The sequence below is a fragment of the Lissotriton vulgaris genome, unplaced genomic scaffold (assembly GCF_964263255.1).
Source record: "Lissotriton vulgaris unplaced genomic scaffold, aLisVul1.2 SCAFFOLD_2606, whole genome shotgun sequence".
In the NCBI taxonomy this organism is placed as follows: Eukaryota; Metazoa; Chordata; class Amphibia; order Caudata; family Salamandridae; genus Lissotriton; species Lissotriton vulgaris.
The window spans coordinates 39,779-62,754 of NW_028241394.1; the positions used below are offsets into that span (position 1 = coordinate 39,779).

Here is a 22,976-nt window from a genome sequence, read left to right on the forward strand (position 1 = left end):
AAGTAGATGAAAAAGTCCTTTAGCCCTGTGACTTCAGAAGGAGACTGGCACTCTTCCAGTCCTTGGAAATTTTCTTGGGAAAGCTTGAGAGTACACACTCAGTTCCTCTGTCCTTGTTCCTTGGCAAAAATAAAGAAGCAACTGCAGGATTCCAACCAGCAAACAGCACTCTGGCAGAAGGGGTAGGCAAGTCCTTGTATCAGCAGGCTTCTTGTCCTTGGTGTAGGTTTCCTTTTCAGAAGTGATCTAAATTCTTGGTTATACCCCTTTTCTGCTTTGATCCCTTTGTCCATGCAGGGGAATTCCCCCCATCCTGGGTTTGTTGTGGGTGTTGCCAGGCCGAGGCACCTGGCCTATTCACTGTGCAGGGCAGGGTCCTCAGCCGCCCAGCAGGAGGTGGAGGCAGTATTGTTACTGGCAGGGGCAGGGTCATCAGTCACCTGGCAGGAGGTGGAGCCAGTGTTGTGTCAGGCAGGGCAGGCTATCAGGAACTACTCTTCCCCCACTCTAAACGCAAATGCCTCATTCACCCCACACTGACTCATTCAGACCTCTGGAGCCACCCAGCCCCTGTCACACACACACCAAACCAGCAGAGACCGGTAGACAGTTAGACAAGAAACTAGTCACTTTATAAAAGTGCTAGTTCCAAACTCAGAATCTAAAAACCATCCATCCTAAAGAATGTGTTATTAAATTCTGAGTTCAGGGATACTAAACTCGACTTTCCACCATGCTCTCTGAGTCTGTTTGGATTATATAGTGTAATAATTCCAGCAGCCCAGTCTTGCCTAAGGAGAGCAGGTAGCCTTACAATAGTGAAAAACGAAAATGGCTGTAATTCACTATTAGGACATGCCACACACACATCAGGGCTTGTCCTACCTTATGCTTACAATGCACCCTGCCCTTGGGCCTACCATAGGGTGACTAACATGAAGTTAAGGGAAGGTTTTGGGGACTGGCGAGTAGGTGTACTTGAGCAGTCAGCATGGCAGTACCAGACTGCACGCAGGTTCTGCAATGGCAGACCTTAGACATATTTTACTAGGCCGCTTCTGTGGGTGGCACAACCAGTGCTGCAAGCCCACCAGCAGCATTTGTATTTACAAGCCCTGGCACTCCTGGTGCACTCTACTAGGGACTGACGGTAAACCAAATAAGCCAAACATGGAATCCAATTAGTGTATCAATTTAACATAGGGAGCACTTGCACTGTGAGACTGATCAGCAGTGGCACAGTGCCCAAAGCAATATTCCAGCAAAACATCGTAAACAGAGGAGGCAAACAGACAGAAAATGAAGGCGAGAGACTCATGCCAATGATGCCAGGTCTAACACTCTGCATGGATGCTGAGTGTGAGTGCTCATTTAATTTTGTCCGGCCACCACTTGGAGTCCAGTGGTGAGGTATTCTTGCTGAAGAGAGCTACCTGTCTTGTCATTTTTGAACTTGAGGAAGTTTTCCTTCATCCAGTTAGCAACTTCGATCATACAGATGGTGAACTTGTTTTGTCTGTTGGTGGTTTTGCTTGCGACGGAGAGAATAAGTTGTGTGTCTTGGTGTAGTAGAGAATGTTAATTCTCTATGCACAGATGGCTTTGGCCAGAGGGATATTGCATGTGCTGAAGAGGGTAGGGCTGAGGGATGAATCTTGCAACACTCCAAAGATGAGTGTGAGAGCTTCCTACAAGTAAGGTGCCAGGCTCACAGCTTTTGTTCTATCTGTTAAGAAGGAGCAGCTCCAGGGGAGAGCAGGTCCTCGGATGCCAATTTTGTGCAAGTGCCTGATGAAATCTTTGATGATGGCGAAGATTTCCTTGCTACTGTTAGTGCTGATGTCAATGTGATCTGCAAGAGCTGTGAACTTAGTGTTCCATGAGGGGCGCTAGAGGGCGCACTGCGGAATGGCCGCACTGTCGTGAGGCTCCCGCTGCCCGGAGCTATTATCCGCCTAGGGATCCTGATTACCATTGCTGCGCCTTGATCTGACCCCACAGTTCTACTGGGATATCGACTGACCACCCACGGTCCAACTCCTGGGCCATTCGGAGGTTGCTGGCCGAAGTTACGAGGATCCCAAGTTTTCCCGACTTGCGCTCTGGAGGTCTGATGCCCCCTGGCCCGGCGTCGTCGTTCATGCCAGTCCGGGGCTCTGCACGTGGGGTGTAGGCCTTGCTCCGCCCCTCTCCACCGGGCCCGCTCGCTGGCCGGGCAAGCCGTCTGGCTCTTCCTTGCTGTCGGACTGATCTCTTGGCTCCTACATCTGCCTGCCCAGATACCATTGCTCACGGAGTTGCAGCGGATCTTCTTCTTGTTTTCTGGGGGCTCGTCCCTTTGATCTGGAAGCGGAGACGGCCATTTTCTCGTCGTTGGGAGTGGCGGGGTGCGCTGGCCTGCTCGTGCCCCCACGATTCGGGCTTTTTTGGCCGTTCCCTTTGTCCGACCTCTATCCTGAGTCCTATTTGCTTTGGTCCCCCATTGCATCACTAACGCACCATTATGGGGAAGCCGGACACTAAACAATCCAAACTGTCCTTTGACTCTGGAGGGGCTAGGCGGGGGACGCGTTTGCTCCAGGAAGCCGGGACTTCGCGGTCCCCCCCCCCCGAATGTCGCTGATAGTGTCCCGCAACCACCACCACCGGACTTTGCCCAAATGATGCAGGAGATGAGGCAGGGGTTTGCCACAATAGTGGACAAGGTGGACAAAATATCGTCGCGCATGGATGCGGTCGTCCAGAAGCTGGACGTGCATGAGGAGCAGTTGACGGCGGCGGAACAGCGCATTTCGGACCACGATGACACGGCGGCCACCCATACCACCCAACTGGCGAGAATGGACAATATCTTGCGTGTCATTGCCGCTAAGAATGAGGAGTTTGAGGCGAGGAGTAGGCGCAACAACGTTCGCATTGTAGGTGTGCCGGAGTCCACAAATGTGGGCAAAATGGAGACTTATGTGGAGAGGCTACTGGTGGGCGCCATTGGGGCGGAAACGTTCTCATCCCAGTTCATCGTTGAGAGGGCGCATCGGACACTGGGACCTCGGCCGGCCTCTGGGCTGCACCGCGCCCCATCATTGCGCGCCTTTTGAACTATCGTGACCGGGACGCCGCCCTCCAGGCTGCCCGCACTAATAGGGCCCTTTCCTTCGAAGGGGTGTCTTTCACCATGTACCCCGACTTCACGCCGATGGTGCAGGACCAGCGTCGTAAGTTCCTGGGGGTGAAAAAGAAACTTCGGGATCTACAAGTGGACTACGCCTTGCTGTACCCTGCCAAACTTAGAATGACGCACCAGGCTAAACAACATTTTTTCACCAACCCACAGCATGCTGAGGATTTTGCGAAGCGCCTCCAGCGCGAGCGAGCAGCTGCGGATCGGGGAGGCGATCGAGACCCTGAGGATGAACATTCGGCGGCTGAGGAGGAGGTCGCCTGATTGTGGTGACTTTGGTCTTTGTCTCTCTTTTTACTGTTTTTGGAGTATTCTGGACGTTTACTTTTTATATTGACTTCTATTGCCTTCCTTCTCCGCATTTGCGGCCTACCTATTGCCCGCTTTTACTTTTGTTGGTGCGGGGGTCATGTCTTTATTGAGATGAGTGAGTGCGTTTCGTTTCTTGGGGTCGGTATGGCACCGCAGGATGGTGCTATCTGGTGTCGCGCTCTGGGCACCCACCCCCCTGCGCTGCACCTGGGGCCGTCTGACAGTCGTTGGCGCGGACACTGGCGCGGCGTGAGGGAGTGGTATCGTGCACCTCTGGAAGGTTCCCCGGAGGGTGTGCCCCATGTCTACCTTTGGTTTGGAGTCTAGTCCTTTGTTGTTTGACTGGATGTGTGTTGGGGAACGGGGGGGGGGGGTGGGGGTGCGCATGGCCTGATAGTTGGGGTGGTATCAGGTGGGTGGGTGGGGCGGGAATGAAGCTGTCCATGTTTGTTTGCCCAGGACTCCTGGGTCGATATGAGAGGTGCTGCTGTTGTCTGTGTGCACGGGTGTGGTTTTGGGCCCGCGCTCTGGGCTGGTCCACTTCTCTATCTGGCGGAACTGATCCTGGGGTCCGTGCTCCTGTCCGTCATGGGCCTGAGTGCACCGGCCGCCATCTTAGGCTGCCACGTGCCGGGGAGCGCTATGCAAGAGAAACACCTGTGCTAGTTGTGGGTCGCGTAAGATGGATTGGCGGCGTGCGGCGTGCAGCACGATCTGAGTGCTTGTTGCATGGATGGTTTGGCTGGGGGGGTGTTGTTGTGGTTTTGGTTGTTTGGTTCGGAGATGGCTGGGGAATGTGTGGAGTGTATGTGGGGTGTTGTCCGCGCCCTAGGGTGTGGAGCTGTCGCTGGCTGTTGCTGGTAGTTGGATGCCCTGTATTTGCTTATTGGGTCCCGTGGGGCCCTGAAACTGGGTAATGTCGACTGCTGTTATAGATCAGATATCGATTCTGTCCTGGAATGTACGGGGACTTAATGATGCCAGGAAATGTCGTAGTGTGATCCAGTACCTGGACAGGCATGCTATTCATGTTGCTCTCCTCCAGGAGACGCATCTGCGTCCCGCTCCTTCCCCCAACTTTGGCGGGAGGTGGGCTGCAGCCAGGAGGTTTGCTTCCTATTCTTCTTATGCTCGAGGGGTTGTCATCCTTGTTAAAAGATCGCTCGCATTTCAGGAATTGGGATTTGTGGGGGACCCTGAGGGGCGCTATGTGCTACTGTGGGGGCGGCTTGGGCAGAACACTGTACTGTTTGTTAATTGCTATGCTCCTAATGTCGATACGCCAATCTTTTTTGTCACTTTGTGGGGTCATGTTCTTGCTGTGGATGCCACTTACATTGTGTGGGGGGGGGATTTCAATTTTGCATTTCATGCCCAGTCGGACAGATCGGAGGGGAGTCCTCAGTATAATGTACAGGCTAGAGAAGTGTTGCGGGGGATTGTGGAGGAGGCTAGGTTGGTCGACAGCTGGAGGTATGCCCACCCTGCCACCAAGGAGGGCACTCACTACACCACACATGCTCGCTCATGGGCGAGACTGGACTATGTGTTTCTCTCTAGAGGATTGGTGCCTGGCCTGCGAGAGGCTACACATTTGGCTCGGACGTATTCTGATCACTGTCCGGTGAAGGTTGCTCTATCCGTCCCCGGGCTGCATAGGCCGCGCCCACCTTGGCGTCTGTTTCCGACTGCTTTGCTTGACCCGGTGTTCAAGGAGGAGCTTGGTGTGGAGGTAGAGGCGTTCTTCCCTAGAAACAAGGGCTCTGTGGACAGCGTCGAGGTTATATGGGAGGCGTTCAAGGTTACGATTCGGGGTGTCACTATTTCTAATAGCTGTGGAGTACTTCGACTTATTGTTCGGACCCTCGAGAGCTTGGAAGCTGACTTGCGAGACTTAGAACGCAGGATGCAGGTTGACTCTGATCCCGATCTTCTGGCGCAGTTCCGTACTAAACTCTCCGAGTACGAGGAGGAGGCTGCTAGAGAGGCTAAGCATAGGGGGAAATACTGGACGGCGAGGCGATACTGTGAAGGGGAGCGGCCCGGTAAGGTCCTCGCTGCCCTTACTAGACATCCAAGGCATGGGTCGGACGTGTTGGAATTGGTGTCACCGGATGGCACTCGCTGTCGGGACACTTCGGAGATTCAGCGCACTTTTATTGACCATTATGCACACCTTTACACGACACAGCAGACGGGTGAGACTCGGTATGGCGGATTTCTTGATGAGCTGGCACTTTTTTGGTTATCGGATGGTCATCGGGAGTTCTTGGGCAGGCCCCTAGAGGTGGAGGAGGTCAGGAATGCCATCATGTCTCTGTCTAATGGGAAGGCCGCCGGTCTGGATGGCCTTCCTGCTGAATTTTATAAGTGTTACGTGGACACCATGGCCCCTGTTCTCCGTGAGGTTTTTGAGGAGTCCCTGGAGGAGGGGCGTCTGCCGGGCTCCATGCGGGAGGTCGCCATTACGTCGCTGCTTAAGCCGGGTAAGGATCCGTTGGATGTGGGCTCCTACAGGCCCCTCTCATTGCTCAACTGCGATGTCAAAATTCTCGCGAAGGTCTTGGCAGTAAGACTAGCCGAGCTCATGCCCGTTATTGTATTGCCTGATCAGTCGGGATTTGTGCCCGGCCGTGCTACCTCCCACAATCTTCGCACCTTGTTCTCGCTTGTGTCGACCATTGCTCCTACTGTCCCGGTTGCTGCTATCTTTCTTGATGCCACTAAGGCGTTTGACTCTGTTGAGTGGGGCTATCTTATTGATGTTCTTTGTCGGATGGGCTTCCCCAGGATCTTCATCTCATGGGTTAAGCTCTTATATACTGATCCGATGGCGAGGGTGGTGGTGAATGGGGTGTTATCCCCCTCGTTCCCTCTTACGAGAGGGACCCGACAGGGATGCCCCCTCTCGCCCCTCTTGTTTGCTATAGCCATTGAGCCGCTAGCCTGCAGGATTCGTCAGTTTCACCAGCAGAGCGCCTTTAATTGTCTTCAGCGGCAGGTCGGTATTTCTTTATACGCCGACGATGTTACACTCTACGTCAAGGACCCTGAGAACAATCTTAATTCGCTCTTACGAGAGCTGGTCGCGTTTGGGGGTGTCTCCGGTGCCATATCAACTGGCGGAAGTCTCAACTTTTCCCCCTCACTGCTGCTGTAGCTAGGTTTCCCCTTGACTACCCTCTGGAATGGTGTGATTCGGAGTTGCGATATCTCGGCATTGTCGTGTCCCTGGATAGAGAAGAATCGGTTCGGCTTAATTATGGTGTGGCTATTACTAAACTTGCAGATGATGTCACCAGGTGGATGTCCTTGCCTCTCTCCATGGCCGGTAGGGCGTCCCTTATCAAGATGGTAGTTTTGCCCCGCTTTCTTTACCTCTTTCAAAACCTTCCATATCATCCTGGTGCTTATTTTTTTCGCAGACTTCGTTCCGAGCTCATACGATTGTTCTGGGGGGGCAAGCAGCCGCGGGTGGCTTGGGCTACCCTTACGTTGCCCTATGCTGATGGCGGTTTCGACGTCCCTGACTTTGAGCTTTATTATCTTAGCGCTCAGGCGCATTACGCTTATCACTGGATGCGCCCCACGCCGTTTATGCCCCAAATTGCTGCTGAACATTGGGTTGCCCACCCGCTCCCACTGGAGGGGATGGTTTTGGGCAAGGTGTCAGATGTGGAAACGCCTCGCACGACGGTGACGTGCACGGTTGATGCTTGGAAACGGGTGGCTCAGTTGCTGGGCGTTTCCTTTCTATATTCGCTGGCCTTGCCTCTGTCTTATCATCCTGAGTTGTCGCTGTTGTTGGAAACGGGGTTTCAACGAATGTGTAGGCGGCTCGGTATCCTTACGTGGGGCGACTTGTTTCATGAAGGTGCCTTCCGTGCGCAGGCTCATTTCTTCGGAGCGGCTGCTTGCTCCCCTCTGGAGCTGTTCTACTTTATCCGTTTGCGGCAGGGCATGCGTGCTCTGCTACCAGATTTCCCTTCGGAGCCTGGGGTTACCCTCCCCCTCCACGTGCTGTTGGTTTCAGATGGGCGACACCTGGTGTCGAAATTATACGGGGCTATTCGCAGACAGCGTTCGGTCCCGGCCAATCGGGTGCGCGAGCAGTGGGTTGCTGAGTTGGGTGCCCCTATTACCGATGAGCAATGGAAGTACTGCTGTGGGCTCACGGCCAATGTTTCCTCTAGTTGTCGCCTTAAAATTATCCACTACAAGTTTGTTCAGAGGTACTATTATACCCCGGCGAGGAAACTACGGTTTCACTTAGCGGAGGATGACAGATGTGCTAGGTGCCGTGCGGAAGGCGCTGACTTCCTGCACTTGGCTTGGAGTTGTGCGGGGGTGTTGGAATATTGGACTCAGGTTCATGAAGCCCTGCAGGTTATGGCGGAGGATGGGGTGGCATTTGACCCCTTAGTGATGTTGCTGGGCTACTCTAAGGACGTGCCTGCCTCTCACCGTAGATTTGTTGATGTGGCCCTGCTGCTGGCTAAGCGTAGGGTTGCTTGTTGCTGGGGTCGTGGCAGAGTGCCGCGCTTTCAGGATTGGGTGACTGACCTCATATACTGTCAGGATCAATACAATATCTACTCTGACTTGATGCCTGTCAGATGCAGACCGAAGGACTTTTGGAGTCCGCTCCAGGTATACCTCCTAACCAGAGCTGTGCAGGACTCTGATTCTGAACTTGGGGACCGCGAAGGGATTGGTTGACGGCAACATGGTGGGCTGGGATTTTACATTACACCTGCTGATCTTCCAGTATCGGGGGAGAGGTTGGGCTGTCTCCTCTACATGCGAGCTTTAGGGGGCTGTAGTTCCCCTTACGACAAGTGTATGACTAGGAATTGAGATCGTATCCCTGTAGGGTCCCTTTATTTTGTGTGTCCCTTCTATCTGAGTCTCCTTTGTCTTTATTTATTATATGCTATCAGAATGTGTCCATACTGTATTGTCTTATTAGCTTGCCTGAACATGCTGGATCATTGCTCTCTAATTTGCACTGTACATTTCGATGTTGCTCCATGTATTGACTGGTATGCTGCCCTGTACTTGCTTGTATCTCATTTTTTGGTTCTGACGTACCATTGTAATGGCCATATGTGACTGTATGTATTGTGTATGCACTTCCCTTGTCCCTGATTGTCTCCAAATAAAGGTTTAAAAAAAAAAAAAGAACTTAGTGTTCCATATCTGCTGGTGGTATCATCTCAGGGCTGATTAGAAGATGTCTTTATCTGTGGTGTTTTGACTTATTCTCCATTTGCATTCTAGTGACATTTCGTCAGCCTCAGTTTCTCTGTGTACTAGCTGGTCTGTGGTCAGGGTCTTGCCGTTGGGTTGCACTTGAGGGGAGGCAGGTTTTTGGTGCATTCAGTGATCCAGCTGTTGAGGTTTTTGAAGGCTTTGATGGTGTGATCGGGCGGTATTAATTGCACTCAATTATGCCAGCAGAGCCGTGATGGAAGAAAGGAAAGGCGTTTATGGATATCAGCATGGTGATGTAAGCAGCACCACCATGTGAATGTCCTTGTACAACCTAGCCCAAACAGCATAAGGAGTATATCAGCGTTTTAGTTGGTAAAGATGAGTTGCAGGTCACCAGTATCATCAGACTGCTATGCGGCAAGTGATGAAAAAGATGTTTTTGACCTAACAGAACTTTATTACATTCTATCACAGCCAGTCATCATTTGTCCCTGTCCTAAGTAGGAGGTAAAGGACCAACAGAAGTTCATAGGAGAGAGAATAGTTTTAAGAGGTATTTTCATCTTATGATCATCACATGAGTGTGAACTTAGACAGATTTGCAAAAGTAACAAGAAATATGTGGTGCTCAATGATGTTTCGAACTGGAACAAGGGAAAATTGCAAATGTAAGGTGTGACGTGGTTGTGAGTTAGAAATTAGAGATATGAAAGAAAAGGGGTTAAGGGACTGGTATACAATGGGGTGTGTTGAGTTAAGTGGAAAAGGAGAAGAAGGGGATAGGACTAGCATATGATGCATGTGCTCAGGGGAAAGGGTGATGGGTAGAATGAGACTTGCATATAATGCCGCGTGTTAAGGGAAGAAGGCAATGGCAATTGGTGGTATACAAAAATGGTGAGGCACACAGTCAAGCTCACACACATATAGTCACAATAAGAAACATAGTCACACATACACACACAATCAAAATGTATCACGAGTCAGGAAGGCCCACGGTTAACAAATAACAAATAAAAGTTTCACTTACCTTAGCCTGCAGCACGTCCTCATGTTCTCCAGTCTGTGGCTCCAACTCCTCCAAGCAAACTACCTTATCCAATCCAGACACTGCTCTCATGCTGTGAAGCAGCATGAGAGAAGTGTCTGGATTGGCTGGAGACCGGTTGGCTCAGCTCTCCGAAAGGCCCTGAAGGCCTGTGCCTGCTCACCAACCCAGCGTCTAAGCTGGGTTGGAGAGATTTAAGTTGCGCATTTCGGGCTTCCCGTAGCAAGATAGCTGGCCAAACCCACATGCACATTTCAAACTGAAGAGGCCACTCCTCATTGTTGCCAATCAGCAGCAATGATGCACTGGTTCCGCCTTGCCCTCACTCTCCGTTCATTTATTATATCAAACAAAAGGCTCAGGGGAAAGAAATATTAAAAATTGGAAAGATGTCCAATATGTACGGCAGAAAGATGGAAGAATAAAATGGTAATAAAATAATGTTATTACCATTTAATTTTTCCAGCTTTCTGCGCAGCAGTGTGGGGGGGGATGATGCTCCTCCGCTGGTATGGCGGAACCGCCACTGCTAGAATGAATGAATGAAATGAAATAGGATTGATAAAGCGCATGGCTGCCCGTGAGCGTCCCATGAAGGTATGGATGTGACTAACAGATAATGTAGGGTGTTAAGGTGAGAAGGTGAAGGGGGATGCGCTAACATATGATGCGATGTGTTATGTTACCAGAAGAAGGTGAAGGGGGGTGTGACTAGCATATGACGGGGTGTGTTTGGTTAAGGGGAGAAGTTGAAGAGGGGGTGTGTGATCAGCATATAATGGGCTGTGTTGAATTAATGGCAAGTCTTCTCAAATAAGGTTTGTTTCTGTGAAATGTGAAGGTGTCGTCATTGCTAAATCTGCATTACCTTGAAAAGTAACATGCATTTTCATTTCTTGTTATATGTTGTTTCACTGTACGGTTGTAATATCTTTAATGTATTTTTGTAGACAGGGGGTGCGATGTAAAGGAATACATATGTCAGGCTCTGATACAGGACAATCTTTTTTTCGTTCTTGAGCAGAGGAGCTGTGGTGAACCAGGAGGATCTCTACCAGGCTCTCTCGAGTGGGCAGATCGCCGCTGCTGGTCTGGACGTCACAGTCCCGGAGCCTCTCCCATTGGATCATCCTCTCTTTAAACTGAAAAACTGTGGTACGTGAAAAAACTCAAAACAAGAACAAAATCATGAGAGTAACACACTGCAGTACTCACTATTATTGCTAGCGAAATAGCAGGAACTGATCTAAAAAGCCGTAGGAAGCAGTTGTAATGGTTTTATTTTTTATATCTGCAACAAGCAGAGGAGGCTGGCATCTATAAGGAGTGGTAGTGAGGGCAAAAGGGTGGTGGGTAAAAATAAAAATAAAAATCACTTACCTTGATCACGGCCTCCTCATCGCTGCACGTTCTCCTCCTGCTGCTGCAGTCCAATGCGGGCCCCATCTAACTACCTTAACCAATCCTGGCACTGCTCTCATGCTGTTACCAGCATGAGAGAAGCGACAGGATTGGAGGGAGCGGCCTCTCTTGCCACTCCGAGGAAACTGGAGCCCTGTACTTGCTGTAACCCAGTTGTCTAATAATATTTGAGTCAGGGCTTTCAAAGTGCGCTTGTCTGGCTGGTCGTCGCAAGAGGGCCGGCCAAAGGGACATGCGCACTTTAAAAAGTGCCCGGGCAGCCCACCCTCCTCCCTGATGTTGACTCAGCAAGCCTCACCGCGTCCTGACCCTCGGTTTGGGAGGGTGAGATGAAAAATAAAATGGTAATAAATGACCTTTATTACCATTTTATTTTTAATTTCTGGAGGTTTTGGGGGTAATTTAGGTGACGGGATAACACTCCTCCCCTCTCACGGAGGAGCCGCCCCTGGCAAGGAACATTAGCAATGTGTGAAATGTTCATTTGAGATATACTTGCTAATCAAGATCCATCCTGGTTTTGAATATTATCTTAAAGCTGTTGAAGATATTCTTTCAAGGACCTTCGAAACGTCTTTAACCCCTTCACTGCAGCCACTATTCCGCCGCAGTGCTAAGGGGGTGGGGCGGCGCGCAGCGGGCGCATGCTGGTGACAGAACCGCTCCGTCACCAGCCGTAGTTGCGCTGTGCTCTTGACGGAGCGGTTCCGTCACGGCCCCGCCCGCTCAATAGAACGTTCAGCGCAGGCGCGGAATCCGAGCCACACAGGCGTTCCGAGCGGGCCGTGACGGAGCCGCTCCGTCATCAGCACAGCGCCACCGCGGCTGATGACGGAGTGGTTCCGTCACCAGCAGGGGAGGGGTTAATATTTAGTCTTCTAGCCCTTTTAAATAATTGAGCCCATCGGGCGAGAAGTAATTCGAGGAACCGTTTCTACCTTTTAGATAAACATTCTAAGGAAACAAGCATGTTTTTTGTTTCTCGTGGTTCTTGATTTAACTTACAGTTGTATTAACTTGTACGTGTAACTCCATTTCTCTTACATTAGAGGCCTTTCCAGTGTCATTTTTGCACTGCAAGCCTCTTGGTGGGCTACACTGTTATCATATCGGAGGCCTCGGGCTCTCTGCCGGGACAGGGTCGCTTTCCTTCTGTAGGCAAAGCAGCGCCGAGAGGCGCTTAGGAGGAGCCTGGCCACCGTGCTGGAGATGGATCCATGTTTATATTTGGGTTTGGTATAGCGCCTCGAAAAAGAGGCATTTCGGCGCTGCAGAGGCTTTAATCCATTGGGAAGGAGAAGCAGGAATGGCAGTAAGGCATATGCCCATCTTCTAAATTAAATATTGAAATGAAACAGGTATGCTTTCAGTTGTGCCTTAAACCTGAAAAAATCAGATTGTGATCTCAAATAGATTGGCAATTTGTTTCGAGCCTTCAGCATGATGAGCGATCTTCATCAGTGCTTAATTTGTAAAAAAAAAAAAACATAAGTGCCAGGGCTCTCATCAGGAGGCCACTGCAGATTCCACCACACATTGCCCCCGCCATGCTGCTGCCAGTGATAGTAAAAACACAACCACTAACCATCGTACTCATACAAGTGTGACAGTTCGGACCATTCCAGCCCCCCAGAGCTATAAGAATTGCTTGAGCGGCAGACAATAGTCATTTTTAATGTATATTGAATTAATAATTGACTGTTGTGATAATTTCTAAATTTGCCAGACTGTACCACCTTGTGGCAGATTGTCTTTTTTTAATTAATTGTGGACAAAAATGATGTTATAGCACAGCACATATTGGTATTTAATACTGTTGGAACCCTAGTGGTCGATGAGTAGTGGGCTCTGTGAAGAGTGTACTTGTTATGTACACCTCTATATGTAAGAGACTGTCACAAGCACCACTGTTGACAGGTAAGTGCTGGTGTCAGCACCAGTAACCACAGTCTCAAAGCAAAAATCAGATAGTGCTATAGCTTTATAGCCCGCTGTAGTGAGCTATACTGGGCATTAAAGGCCTAATGCATTGTTAAAGGCTCGAGCTGAAGGTGAGGTCCTTTAACAAATGACTGGGCCTTTTTTGGCCGGTATACCCCTGTCACAGTGGGATCTAAAGCTATTAGAACATTTCACCCCATGAGGGCTGAACATCCTTTTTAAGAAAACAAAGGCATCGGAGACCAAGGGGGTTGAAGTTCCCCGCAGTTCTGAAGCCTTTGTTCACAGCTCTTGCTGTGAATGTTTAAGTGTTAACAGCTGCGTGCATGGCCACAGCTGTTAACTGTTGATCGTTCACAGCAAGAGCTTTGAAAGTAGGCTATCAGAAATCAACCCCTGGTTCTCCATAGCTCGGCTAAACTGCTTTTCATAGTTCAGTCAAGCCAGAAAGACCTAGGAACTGAGCAGGATTCACCCCCCCCTCCTCTTGAAGTCCCAGTGACATTGAGCTAAAGGAGAAAGGATTGGTGTGTGTCCGACTGCACGACCACTGCCTTTCGCTTTTCATATAATATGGAGAGGCAGGGTAAAGAGAAAGTTATAGGACATTAGGACATTAAAATGTTAATATTAACCGATACCCACATTTGTAGGCCGCTGGTGCTCCATTGTCTTCAATGGAGCTCTCAACAATCCAGTGCTCTAAAATGTCTTACACAGCAAATAATGACAAACACCAAAGCACACAGGGTAACAAAAAGTGGAACACAAGGGAGGGTTGTCGGCGCACAACCCCGTCTTTAATATTCTTACCAAGAGTGCGCCAATGGTTCTGACCAAGAGCAGTGTAGTCCCTATACAGACTTTGATGCTCCCCCATTGGACCCGTCTCTCGGTCGCGTGGGCCCAAAATTAACAGTAATAAGAACTGTAACATTCTCGGTAAGAATAACAGACACGGGTCTGTATTTTAAGGGTTTATATATTGAATTATTGGGAAAGTACATGCAAAATGCCATCAATAGTTAACAGCAAAGCATACAAATAATAGGTGTCACGAACTCAGCAAAGTTCAATAGAAAATCCAGCATAGATTAGAATGGGAAATCGGAGCTCCGTTTACAGAGCGAAAGCATAACCTTTTATAGGACTTTGAACAAAAGGTTATCATACATTACTACACAAGTATATGGTTCTCAGGATATGCATCAATAAGAAACAGAAAAGATAAAACAATTTACTACAGAACACATTCGAGGATTCGCTCACAATGCTATTACATTGAATTCAGTCATTCTCTCAGCTTTATTCCAGCAATATTGTTGATACATTGTACAATCGATTGTCTAAGGCAGTTGGGATGTTTTTGGTTAGGGACAGCATGGTAAAAAGTCTGTGGAACCGCTCACCATCTTTTAGTGTGAAGCTCAGACTTCTTTAGTTAGAGCCTAGAAATAATAACAACAACAATATATATTGTATTGTGCGGTACTGCGTCATTTCAAAATGGAAGACAGTTCATATTCAGCTATGTTAGGTAAAGTTTGATTTTAAGCCATTTTAGAAGCATAACATAAGAAATTACATTCACAAGCTCCCTCTGGTGATTTCCAAATCACCACATCTATATCTTTATTACAACATAGCATTAATCAACTTTGGGTTCTTTTCTGTAGATTCGCGAAAGTCCTTCAAGGTGTCTTAGTGATCGCTTTGCATCTCTTCTACCTTAACCTTAAGGGCCAGATGTATCAAAGGGTTTTACCCATTCTGTGTCTATGGAAAAATGTGTTCATACATATGTCCCCAACTCTCTTTCTTTTTCTTCCTCTAATTTCTGACAGCTTCTTATACCTAAAGTTCATGAACCCAACTCTCACAATTCAGTTAGTCCACGCATAATGTTTGTAATTTGAGCAATGTAACTATCAAGCTAGTTCTCTACCCTTGGGATAAAAGCACAGCAAGACAGTTTTGCATAATCATAGATCTCATAGCAAGCAATTCTTTTTTAACTACTGTTAAAGCTCCGGCTGTATCAGTAGCAAGCCGATCTACCAGGGTTGAGAACTTTCTAATCATAACATTGTTTAGTGCAACTCCTATAGGATATATAAATGCTCCAAAAATATCACTAAGGATCTACTTAAAGTCTTGCTTACTTCATTTATTATAGAGGCCAAGGGGTATATCTTGCTTATTAGTTTGATAGATTCTGGGGAAAACTAAAGCTGGGTAACAGCTACCTATTCAGTTATGTGGTAACTGGAAATAAGCTGGCCTACCACATACATAATAGATGCTTTATATACTCACCTCTAATTCAGCAAAGGTCTTGCTTTTGGCCAAGTAACTATGCTCATACTCGCTCAACCCCAATATTTTAACTGTTTTGATTCCTCTTGCTTCCTGATTATACATAAGAAGCCTTTCTTGGGAATGTCAATGCTCAACCTTGGTGTTGGTGCTTTAAAATATCCTTACCATGTCCATTGATGTGTTCTTAACTAACTTTCCCCCCCCCCTTTTCTTCATCTGTTCTTGTCCTCTCTTTCAGAACTCATCTACGAACACTCGTTCACTTTTACTGATTCTACTGGTTACATCATGTATGCTTTGATTCGTAGTGCTCATGTTAGTTATAGGAGTAAAGAATGTCATCATATACTCACTCTGATCCCTTGATTTAAAGGCCTTGTAAGAACAATAAACATGTTTAGTAGCCCACAAATACATATTTGCTTCAGTCACAATTGGTGCATCTTCTAAAGGCTTGTCCTAATCAGAATAAAGTGTTTAATAGCATTCTGCTGATAGTATAGGTTTAGAAAGACAGAAACGGAGAATGAGTAGGGCAGAGGCAAATTAAAACATGCAGCCCCTTCAGCCGCACTGGTTGGAAGGTAGGAGCAGACACAGCAGTCTACATGCATAACTTTCACATATTCAGCTATCATCTGGAAATAAACTGTATAATTATAAACACTCATGCTGTGGAAAGTGTGAAACTTTGTTTTTATGCACATGTTTACTTACAACAAGTTTAATCATAGTGTTTATCGAGGTATGAGATATATCTCCACCCAGCAGATCAACATCCAACATCCATTCAACCACAGAAACAGGAATGGCAACTGCCATGGATTGTTATCTCAGGATGAAGCACTGAGTTCTCTGATCTCTACCCTATTGTCACTAACCTATTGCGAAAGCTACTGTGATTTTTATTCTGCAGAAGCCTAAGGCTCTAACGTCCTCTGATCATTATACTAGCTCTCTAATTGTCCTTTTTTACCATTTGTCAGTGATTTGTGTGAGTTCCCCATGTTCTTTGTCCTGGCCTCAGGTAGGTTTATCAATGTCGGCCAGACAGTCATCAGGTTTGATATTGATCTTTGTACAGTATTTTCAATCCAGACCTGGGTACTTTTGATTGTCCTTTCTCTCTCTCTTAGGACATTTGGAAGTAGTCAAGTCTTTGTTCTCATCCACAATTTTGCATTATGCAGCAGGTTCTAGTTCATCTAACTCACTGACTTCCCTTATCATCTCTAGTCTTCCCTAGTTGTCAACAGTCTCTTTCGGCTTGTCTTAGTCTTTGACTAGCCTTCCTTTGTCAAGCCACAATTCTTAGAGGTGCTTGTGATTCCTGGCTCTGATGATGTCGAGTCACTCTCGGAGGTGGAACCTTCTCTGGCTGAACCCCGCCTCTCTCATTCCTGCAATTTTAACTCGGGCAGGTCTGATTCAGCTTTTTATGAGTTTTCACTGTCTCTGTGAATACATATTCTTAAACCAATGGGCAGGATTGCAGTTGTCACTGGGATGATGACACTGTTGCCTGGTTCTCGCTCCTGTTGATTCCCTACTGTAGGAGACTGTGAGCTCTCAGATTGGTCTTCTTCTTCTTCCTCAGAAATTTCTAAACTAGGGTAACTCAAGAAATTAGTGAATGTTGGCTATGCTTCTTCCTCTTCTGATCTCACCCTCTTGGTATGTGAGGCATGTATTCCGTTCTGCAGAGCAGCACACTTGATAGCAGTGTTGGTGAGGTGACATGGATCACCTGATACGAGAATCTCCAGTGCTTCTCCAACCACAACTTGTGGATGTATTTCTTTATGTGAACCCAACCCCCAGGGTTCAGGTCCTGCCCTGGAGACTCTCGGACAGCTGGAGTAGCAGCATCAACCTAATGGGAGAAAGACTGTACCACATCAACCCGTCCCTTACAGTACTTGAGGACTAGATAATCTGTGATACTCACAGGAGCAGCTTCAGGAACATAAGTAATGTGCATGGTTCTTCCCACCAACACCCCATGAGGAGATAATCCTGTTCTCTTTCAAGGGGTACTTTGAATGCTCATCAACACCAAAGGAAGTGTATCAGGCCATGTGAGAGATGCAAAGGCACAGCTTTTGGACAATTTAGCTTTGATAATGCCATTCAGTTTCTCTACGATGTCTGAAGCCTCAGTTCTATAACTGCAATGGAATCTCTAGTCTATCCCTTGTGCTATGCAAAGCCACTGCATTATCTATTTCTTGAAGTGGGTTCCTTGATCTAATTCAAGTTGAACTGTTATTCCGAATCACAGTGCCAACTCCTGCAACAATAGTTTGGTGGCTGTCGACTGTCACATCTCCTGGTGGGATATGCCTTGACCCAGTGGGAACATAAACACACAATGACAAGTCTATGCCTCAATTGGTTGCATCGGGGGAATGATCTGTAGCCGGTTGACTAGACCACCAGATGTTCCGATGTGGCTCACGGTCACAATAACCTTTTTGCCCACATTTAGTTTCCGACAAGAAGCCCAACTTTGGCACAAATTCTCTGCCTTTGATCACAACTGGGAATTGTGCCAGTAGCTTTTGAAAGTGAACACCATTCAGTCTCTTCATACATATGTTGGACCATACATATGTTGGACCATAACAGGTAACATCAAATCAAGGAGGACTTGCTTCCCATCACTGGACACCCAAATGTCACTAGCATACCTCACACACCCTGTCTTTTCCCATTTAGCCTTCCCAACTTCTGAGGCAGTATGTTTCAATTCTGTCAAATCATTGAAAGCATGTACAGTGTTAAACAGCATGTTTTACACAGTTTCTCCGGATCACTGAAATAATATAGACTGCCAAAATATCGACCTGCAAAAATATCGTTGCCAAAATATCGACAGACAAAATATCGACTTTCTATCTACAAACAGGTAAGTACAAAAATATCGAGTACAAAATATCGTTAACAATAATATAGATGTAAAAAATATCGACTTTATTAAAAACAGTGTTAAATTAAATTAATATTAAATTTAAATGACTAAAATATACTTAAAAATACTTAAATTAAATTATAATAATTAAATAATAAATGAAAATAATAAAAAAAAAAATTACAATCTTATTTGTTGACCCTGAACCCTAAAATATACCCCTTTACCCAAAAACCCAAAACTGACCCTGAACCCTAAAAATACCCCTTTACCCAAAAACTAAAAACTGACCCTGAACCCTAAAAATGCCCCTTTACCCAAAAACTGAAAACTGACCCTGAACCCTAAAAATGCCCCTTTACCCAAAAACTGAAAACTGACCCTGAACCCTAAAAATGCCCCTTTACCCAAAAACTGAAAACTGACCCTGAACCCTAAAAATGCCCCTTTACTAGGCATGGGCGGAAAATCCGTTTCGCTCGCGGATTTTGCGGATTTTCGGTAAATTCGCAATCCGCGAGATTCGCGAATCTCCCGCAAAATCCGCAAATCCGCGAGCAGCGGATTTTGCTCGCACTGCTCGCACTGTTCGCGTGAGTTCGCGGCTTCCCAGTACAACTTCGCGCCCCGCGAATAAGTGCAAAATTGCAGAAATACGATCTAATCAAAACTGAAACTACTTACCAGGTTCAAAAGTTCAGGCTCATCATTAGTAGCCATTTCCTGTAGTGCTTGCTGAGGGGCCCCTCCAGAGTTCAGTTGCCAGTTGCAACTATTATGTGACCCTGCTCTGAACCTCAGAATAGTTACACATATGCCACAAAGGTCCTGAATTACAGCTAAGGGAGACAAGCAGGAGCCAGGCTGGCAGTTCAAATCCATTAATCAGCCCCTAATTCATTATTGTCAGTTGGGGCAGGGCAGGTGTTGTAACTAATTTTGCAACAATGAAAGCACTTAGCAAGTGCAAAAGTTCACTAATCAGGAAGCACTAAGGAAGCAGGTGCCAGCTAAAAAAATATTCTGTGACACATTAATCAGCCCCAAATTAATTCAGGTCACTTGAGGCAGGGAAGGTGTGCTTGCGTTGCCACAATAATGTACACTGACTGGACAACCAGAGGGTGCTGTGATGAAACAGAGGGTGGCATGGGTGGGCCAGAGGGTGGCATGAGTAGTCAGAGAGTGGCAGTGGTGACAGAGAGTGGCAGTGATGAAGAAGAGTGTCCCAAACAGGCTGGACACGTAGAAACAACAAGTTCGCGAAACTTGCGACCCGACAGGTAAGTTCGCAAATTGCGAAATTGTAAAAACCCTCGCGAACTGGCAGAAACACGGGCGAACACAAAAAAAAAAATCCGCAAATTCGCGGGAATTCGCGGATTTTGCGGATTGCGAGTTCGCAAATCCGCAAAATTCGCGAACGCGAGATCCGCAAAATTCGCCCATGCTTACCCTTTACCCAAAAACTGAAAACTGACCCTGAACCCTAAAAATGCCCCTTTACCCAAAAACTAAAAACTGACCCTGAACCCTAAAAATACTCCTTTACCCAAAATTTATCAATATTATTTAATTACCAATTAATTATTAATTAACAATAACAATAAAGTAAATATATTAGCACATTAGCTGTAATTATTTTAATAATTAATATTATTTTTTCCCAATTAATTACTTAAGAATAACACAAAATTATATATTAAAATGTACTCTAATTAATGTAATTAACTAATTACAATTAATCAATTACCAATTAATTACTAATTCAAAATATGTACAAAATTATATTAATTAATTAACTAATTATTATTAATTATCAATTAATTATTAATTATAAATATTTACAAACATATATTAATTAATTAATTATTATTAAATTACTTCCCACCCTATTCCCCTATAAACCCACAACCCGCTACAGAATTACATAACGCAATTATTAAAAAAACAAATTCCATTTAATAAAATATTTTATAACATTAATACACACTTTTCACACATATTATTACATAAAAATACACTATAAAATATTATATATTATTAAAAATTCGATATTTTTGCTATCTATATTTTAAACAGTCGATATTACTTCACTTACCTGAAAAACGATATTTTTGTAGTCGATATTATGTCCAGTCGATATTTTGTCCAGTCTATATTTAAAACTCGATATTATGTCCAGTCGATATTTTGGAGTTGATATTTTGTCTGTTCACCAGTTTCTCCGTTTGCATGTCATGTGCATTTCATGTGTAAAGCGGATTCAAGAGCACAATACAGGGGAATTTCATCAGCATAGTGATTGCCTCTGGTGACTAAGTCATTGCCACACTTGAGTGCAACACATTTATTACTGGGATCTGTTTCAGCAAGTCCATTACTAATGGTGGAACCAGCGAAGGTCATGAAATCTCTTTGTGACCACAACTGCTCGAAATCATGCACAACCCAAAACCCATACTGACAGTTAGTATAAATGGTAACTCGTGAGTCTTCTGATGTACAACAAGCTCTGGGTAGGGCAATGAATTTGGCTACTTGTGCAGATGTCACATGGTGCAGATAGGATGCTTCCACAACCCCTCGTAATGTGCATACAGAATGAGTGGTTCTTAAAATGTTGTGTTGGTTTCTCAGACAAGACCCATCAACAAAAAGGGTATGATAAGATTTAGGAGGGAGTACATCCAGTATGTTGGCCTGGGTTTTGTGCATAACTTGGTAACACTAATGCAGCATGGTCAAAGTAGCCCTCATCATCTCCCTCCAGAGTCGGCAACAGAGAAGCAGGGTTTAGGGCATTATATCTCCTGAGACATTTTCAGCAGTCAGAATGATTCTCTCAAAGCAGGTTAAGCAGCTGTTTGCTAAATGCAGTGTGTGTGCGTGGGTGTGCGAGTCATGAGGATTTTAATTGAATGAGGGACCATTCCAATCAGTGGGTAGCCCATCAAAACCCCTTCTGTTTGCTGAATGGTAAGGCTTATTGCTGCTGCTGCTGCTTTGAGGCAACCAGGCAATGCTGCAGCTACAGGATCAAGAGTCACTGAGAAATACCAAATGGGAAGCTTGTTCTTCGCCTGTGTCTGTGTTAACACGGATAAAGCACACCCATTTCATTTATGGCATAAGAGCACAAATTCTTTGGTAGAGTCTGGTATTCCAAGAATGGGTGCGCTGCTAAGTAAATATTTGAGCTGCTGGAAGGCTTACATGCTTTTTGCCAGCAATAGCCAACCATGCCCAAAAAAAATTATATTTATTATTTATTATTATTATTATTATTATTATTATTAAGCAACTTGTATCGCGCAGACTAAACCCGAAGGTATCAAGGCGCCTCTGTGTTGTTGGGAACTTCATCTCAAGAACCGTTTCGATACGTTCATGAGACACTCGCCTGATTCCTTTTTCTATCTGGTGTTTCAGGTGTGTGAATGCTGTAATTTCTCTGGGGAAACTTTAAGCCCATTCCCAGCCAAGTGCTTGAGCAGAGCAATTGTGTTTTGTCTAAAAGCTTCCTTTTTTATCGATGCAATCAAGAGATCATCGATGTAATGGATCAGGGTCGAGCTACAGGGTAACTGAAGAGACTCGATATTCTTTTTAAGTATCTGACTGAAATAGGGTGGACTTTCAATGTACCCTGAGGAGCACGACCACACAAGAGTGTCTTCTCTTAGAACCAATACGCAAAGAGAAACTGTCTGTCTTCATGAAGGGGAACAAAGAAGAATACTTGACAGAGGTCATTGACTATGAGCCATTCAGATTCTAGGGGAATTTGCAATATAATCATGGAAGGGTGTGGTACCACAGGAGAGCATAGAATGACAATTTGGTTAATTTTCCAAAGTTCATGTAATATCCTCCATTTTGTATTGGCTTTTTCTAAGGCCATAATCAGAGAGTTACATGGACTCTCAATGGCTTCCTTTAGAATGTCGTGTTCTATCATACTCTCGATGACTGGTGATTCCTTCAATGGCATCTGGGATCATCCTGTAAGGGGAAAGACTGCATTTGTCCGAAGGGTTATTTTTAGGGGTTTAGCACCCTTAATTAATCTAATCTCCCTCCAAGTAAAATCCCAAATATCTTCTCTGACTGTCTCCTTCAAAATCAGTCGGTTACGTTATGTTAATATAACTTATTAAGTGCACTAATACCCGCAGGTTCTTGACGCTATGGAAACTACAGTAAGCCCTAGAAGTTTTTGCATTATTTCGAGAAAAGATGTCTTCAGACTCTTTCTAAATAAGTCTAAGGAGCTTATAGATCTGATGTGCATAGGAAGTGTATTCCATAACTTTGCCGTGCCATAGCCAATGCTTCGTCCCCCCAGCTAGAAGTGCGAAACCTGGGAACTGTCATAAGTGTAATGCCAGTCGATCGAAGCTGTCTACCTGGGCAGTACCAGGACAAAATGTTTCTTAGGAACCTTGGTCCCATGTAATTCAAGGCCTTAACGGCTAGTCATAGCGTCTTAAACGTCGCACAACTTGCTACAGGAAGCCAGTGGAGTTTACGGATTTCGGTCTAGACTGATTAATACTTGGGCAGATTTAGGAGGAGTTTTGCAGCTGCATTTTGTACCATTTGCAATTTTTTTAGATGCTGTTTTT

General features: G+C 46.0%; 1 protein-coding gene across 1 annotated transcript in view; it reads left to right on the forward strand.

The window, feature by feature from the left end:
* LOC147671308 (glyoxylate reductase/hydroxypyruvate reductase-like) overlaps positions 1–22,976 on the forward strand; it is a gene marked incomplete at its 5' end in the record, with an annotated part of 66,313 nt that overhangs the window by 17,997 nt on the left and 25,340 nt on the right. The window contains one exon of the mRNA XM_086948086.1: positions 10,780–10,910. Within this exon, the coding sequence (XP_086804212.1) occupies positions 10,780–10,910 (131 nt within the window). The remainder of the gene's footprint in view (positions 1–10,779; positions 10,911–22,976) is intronic.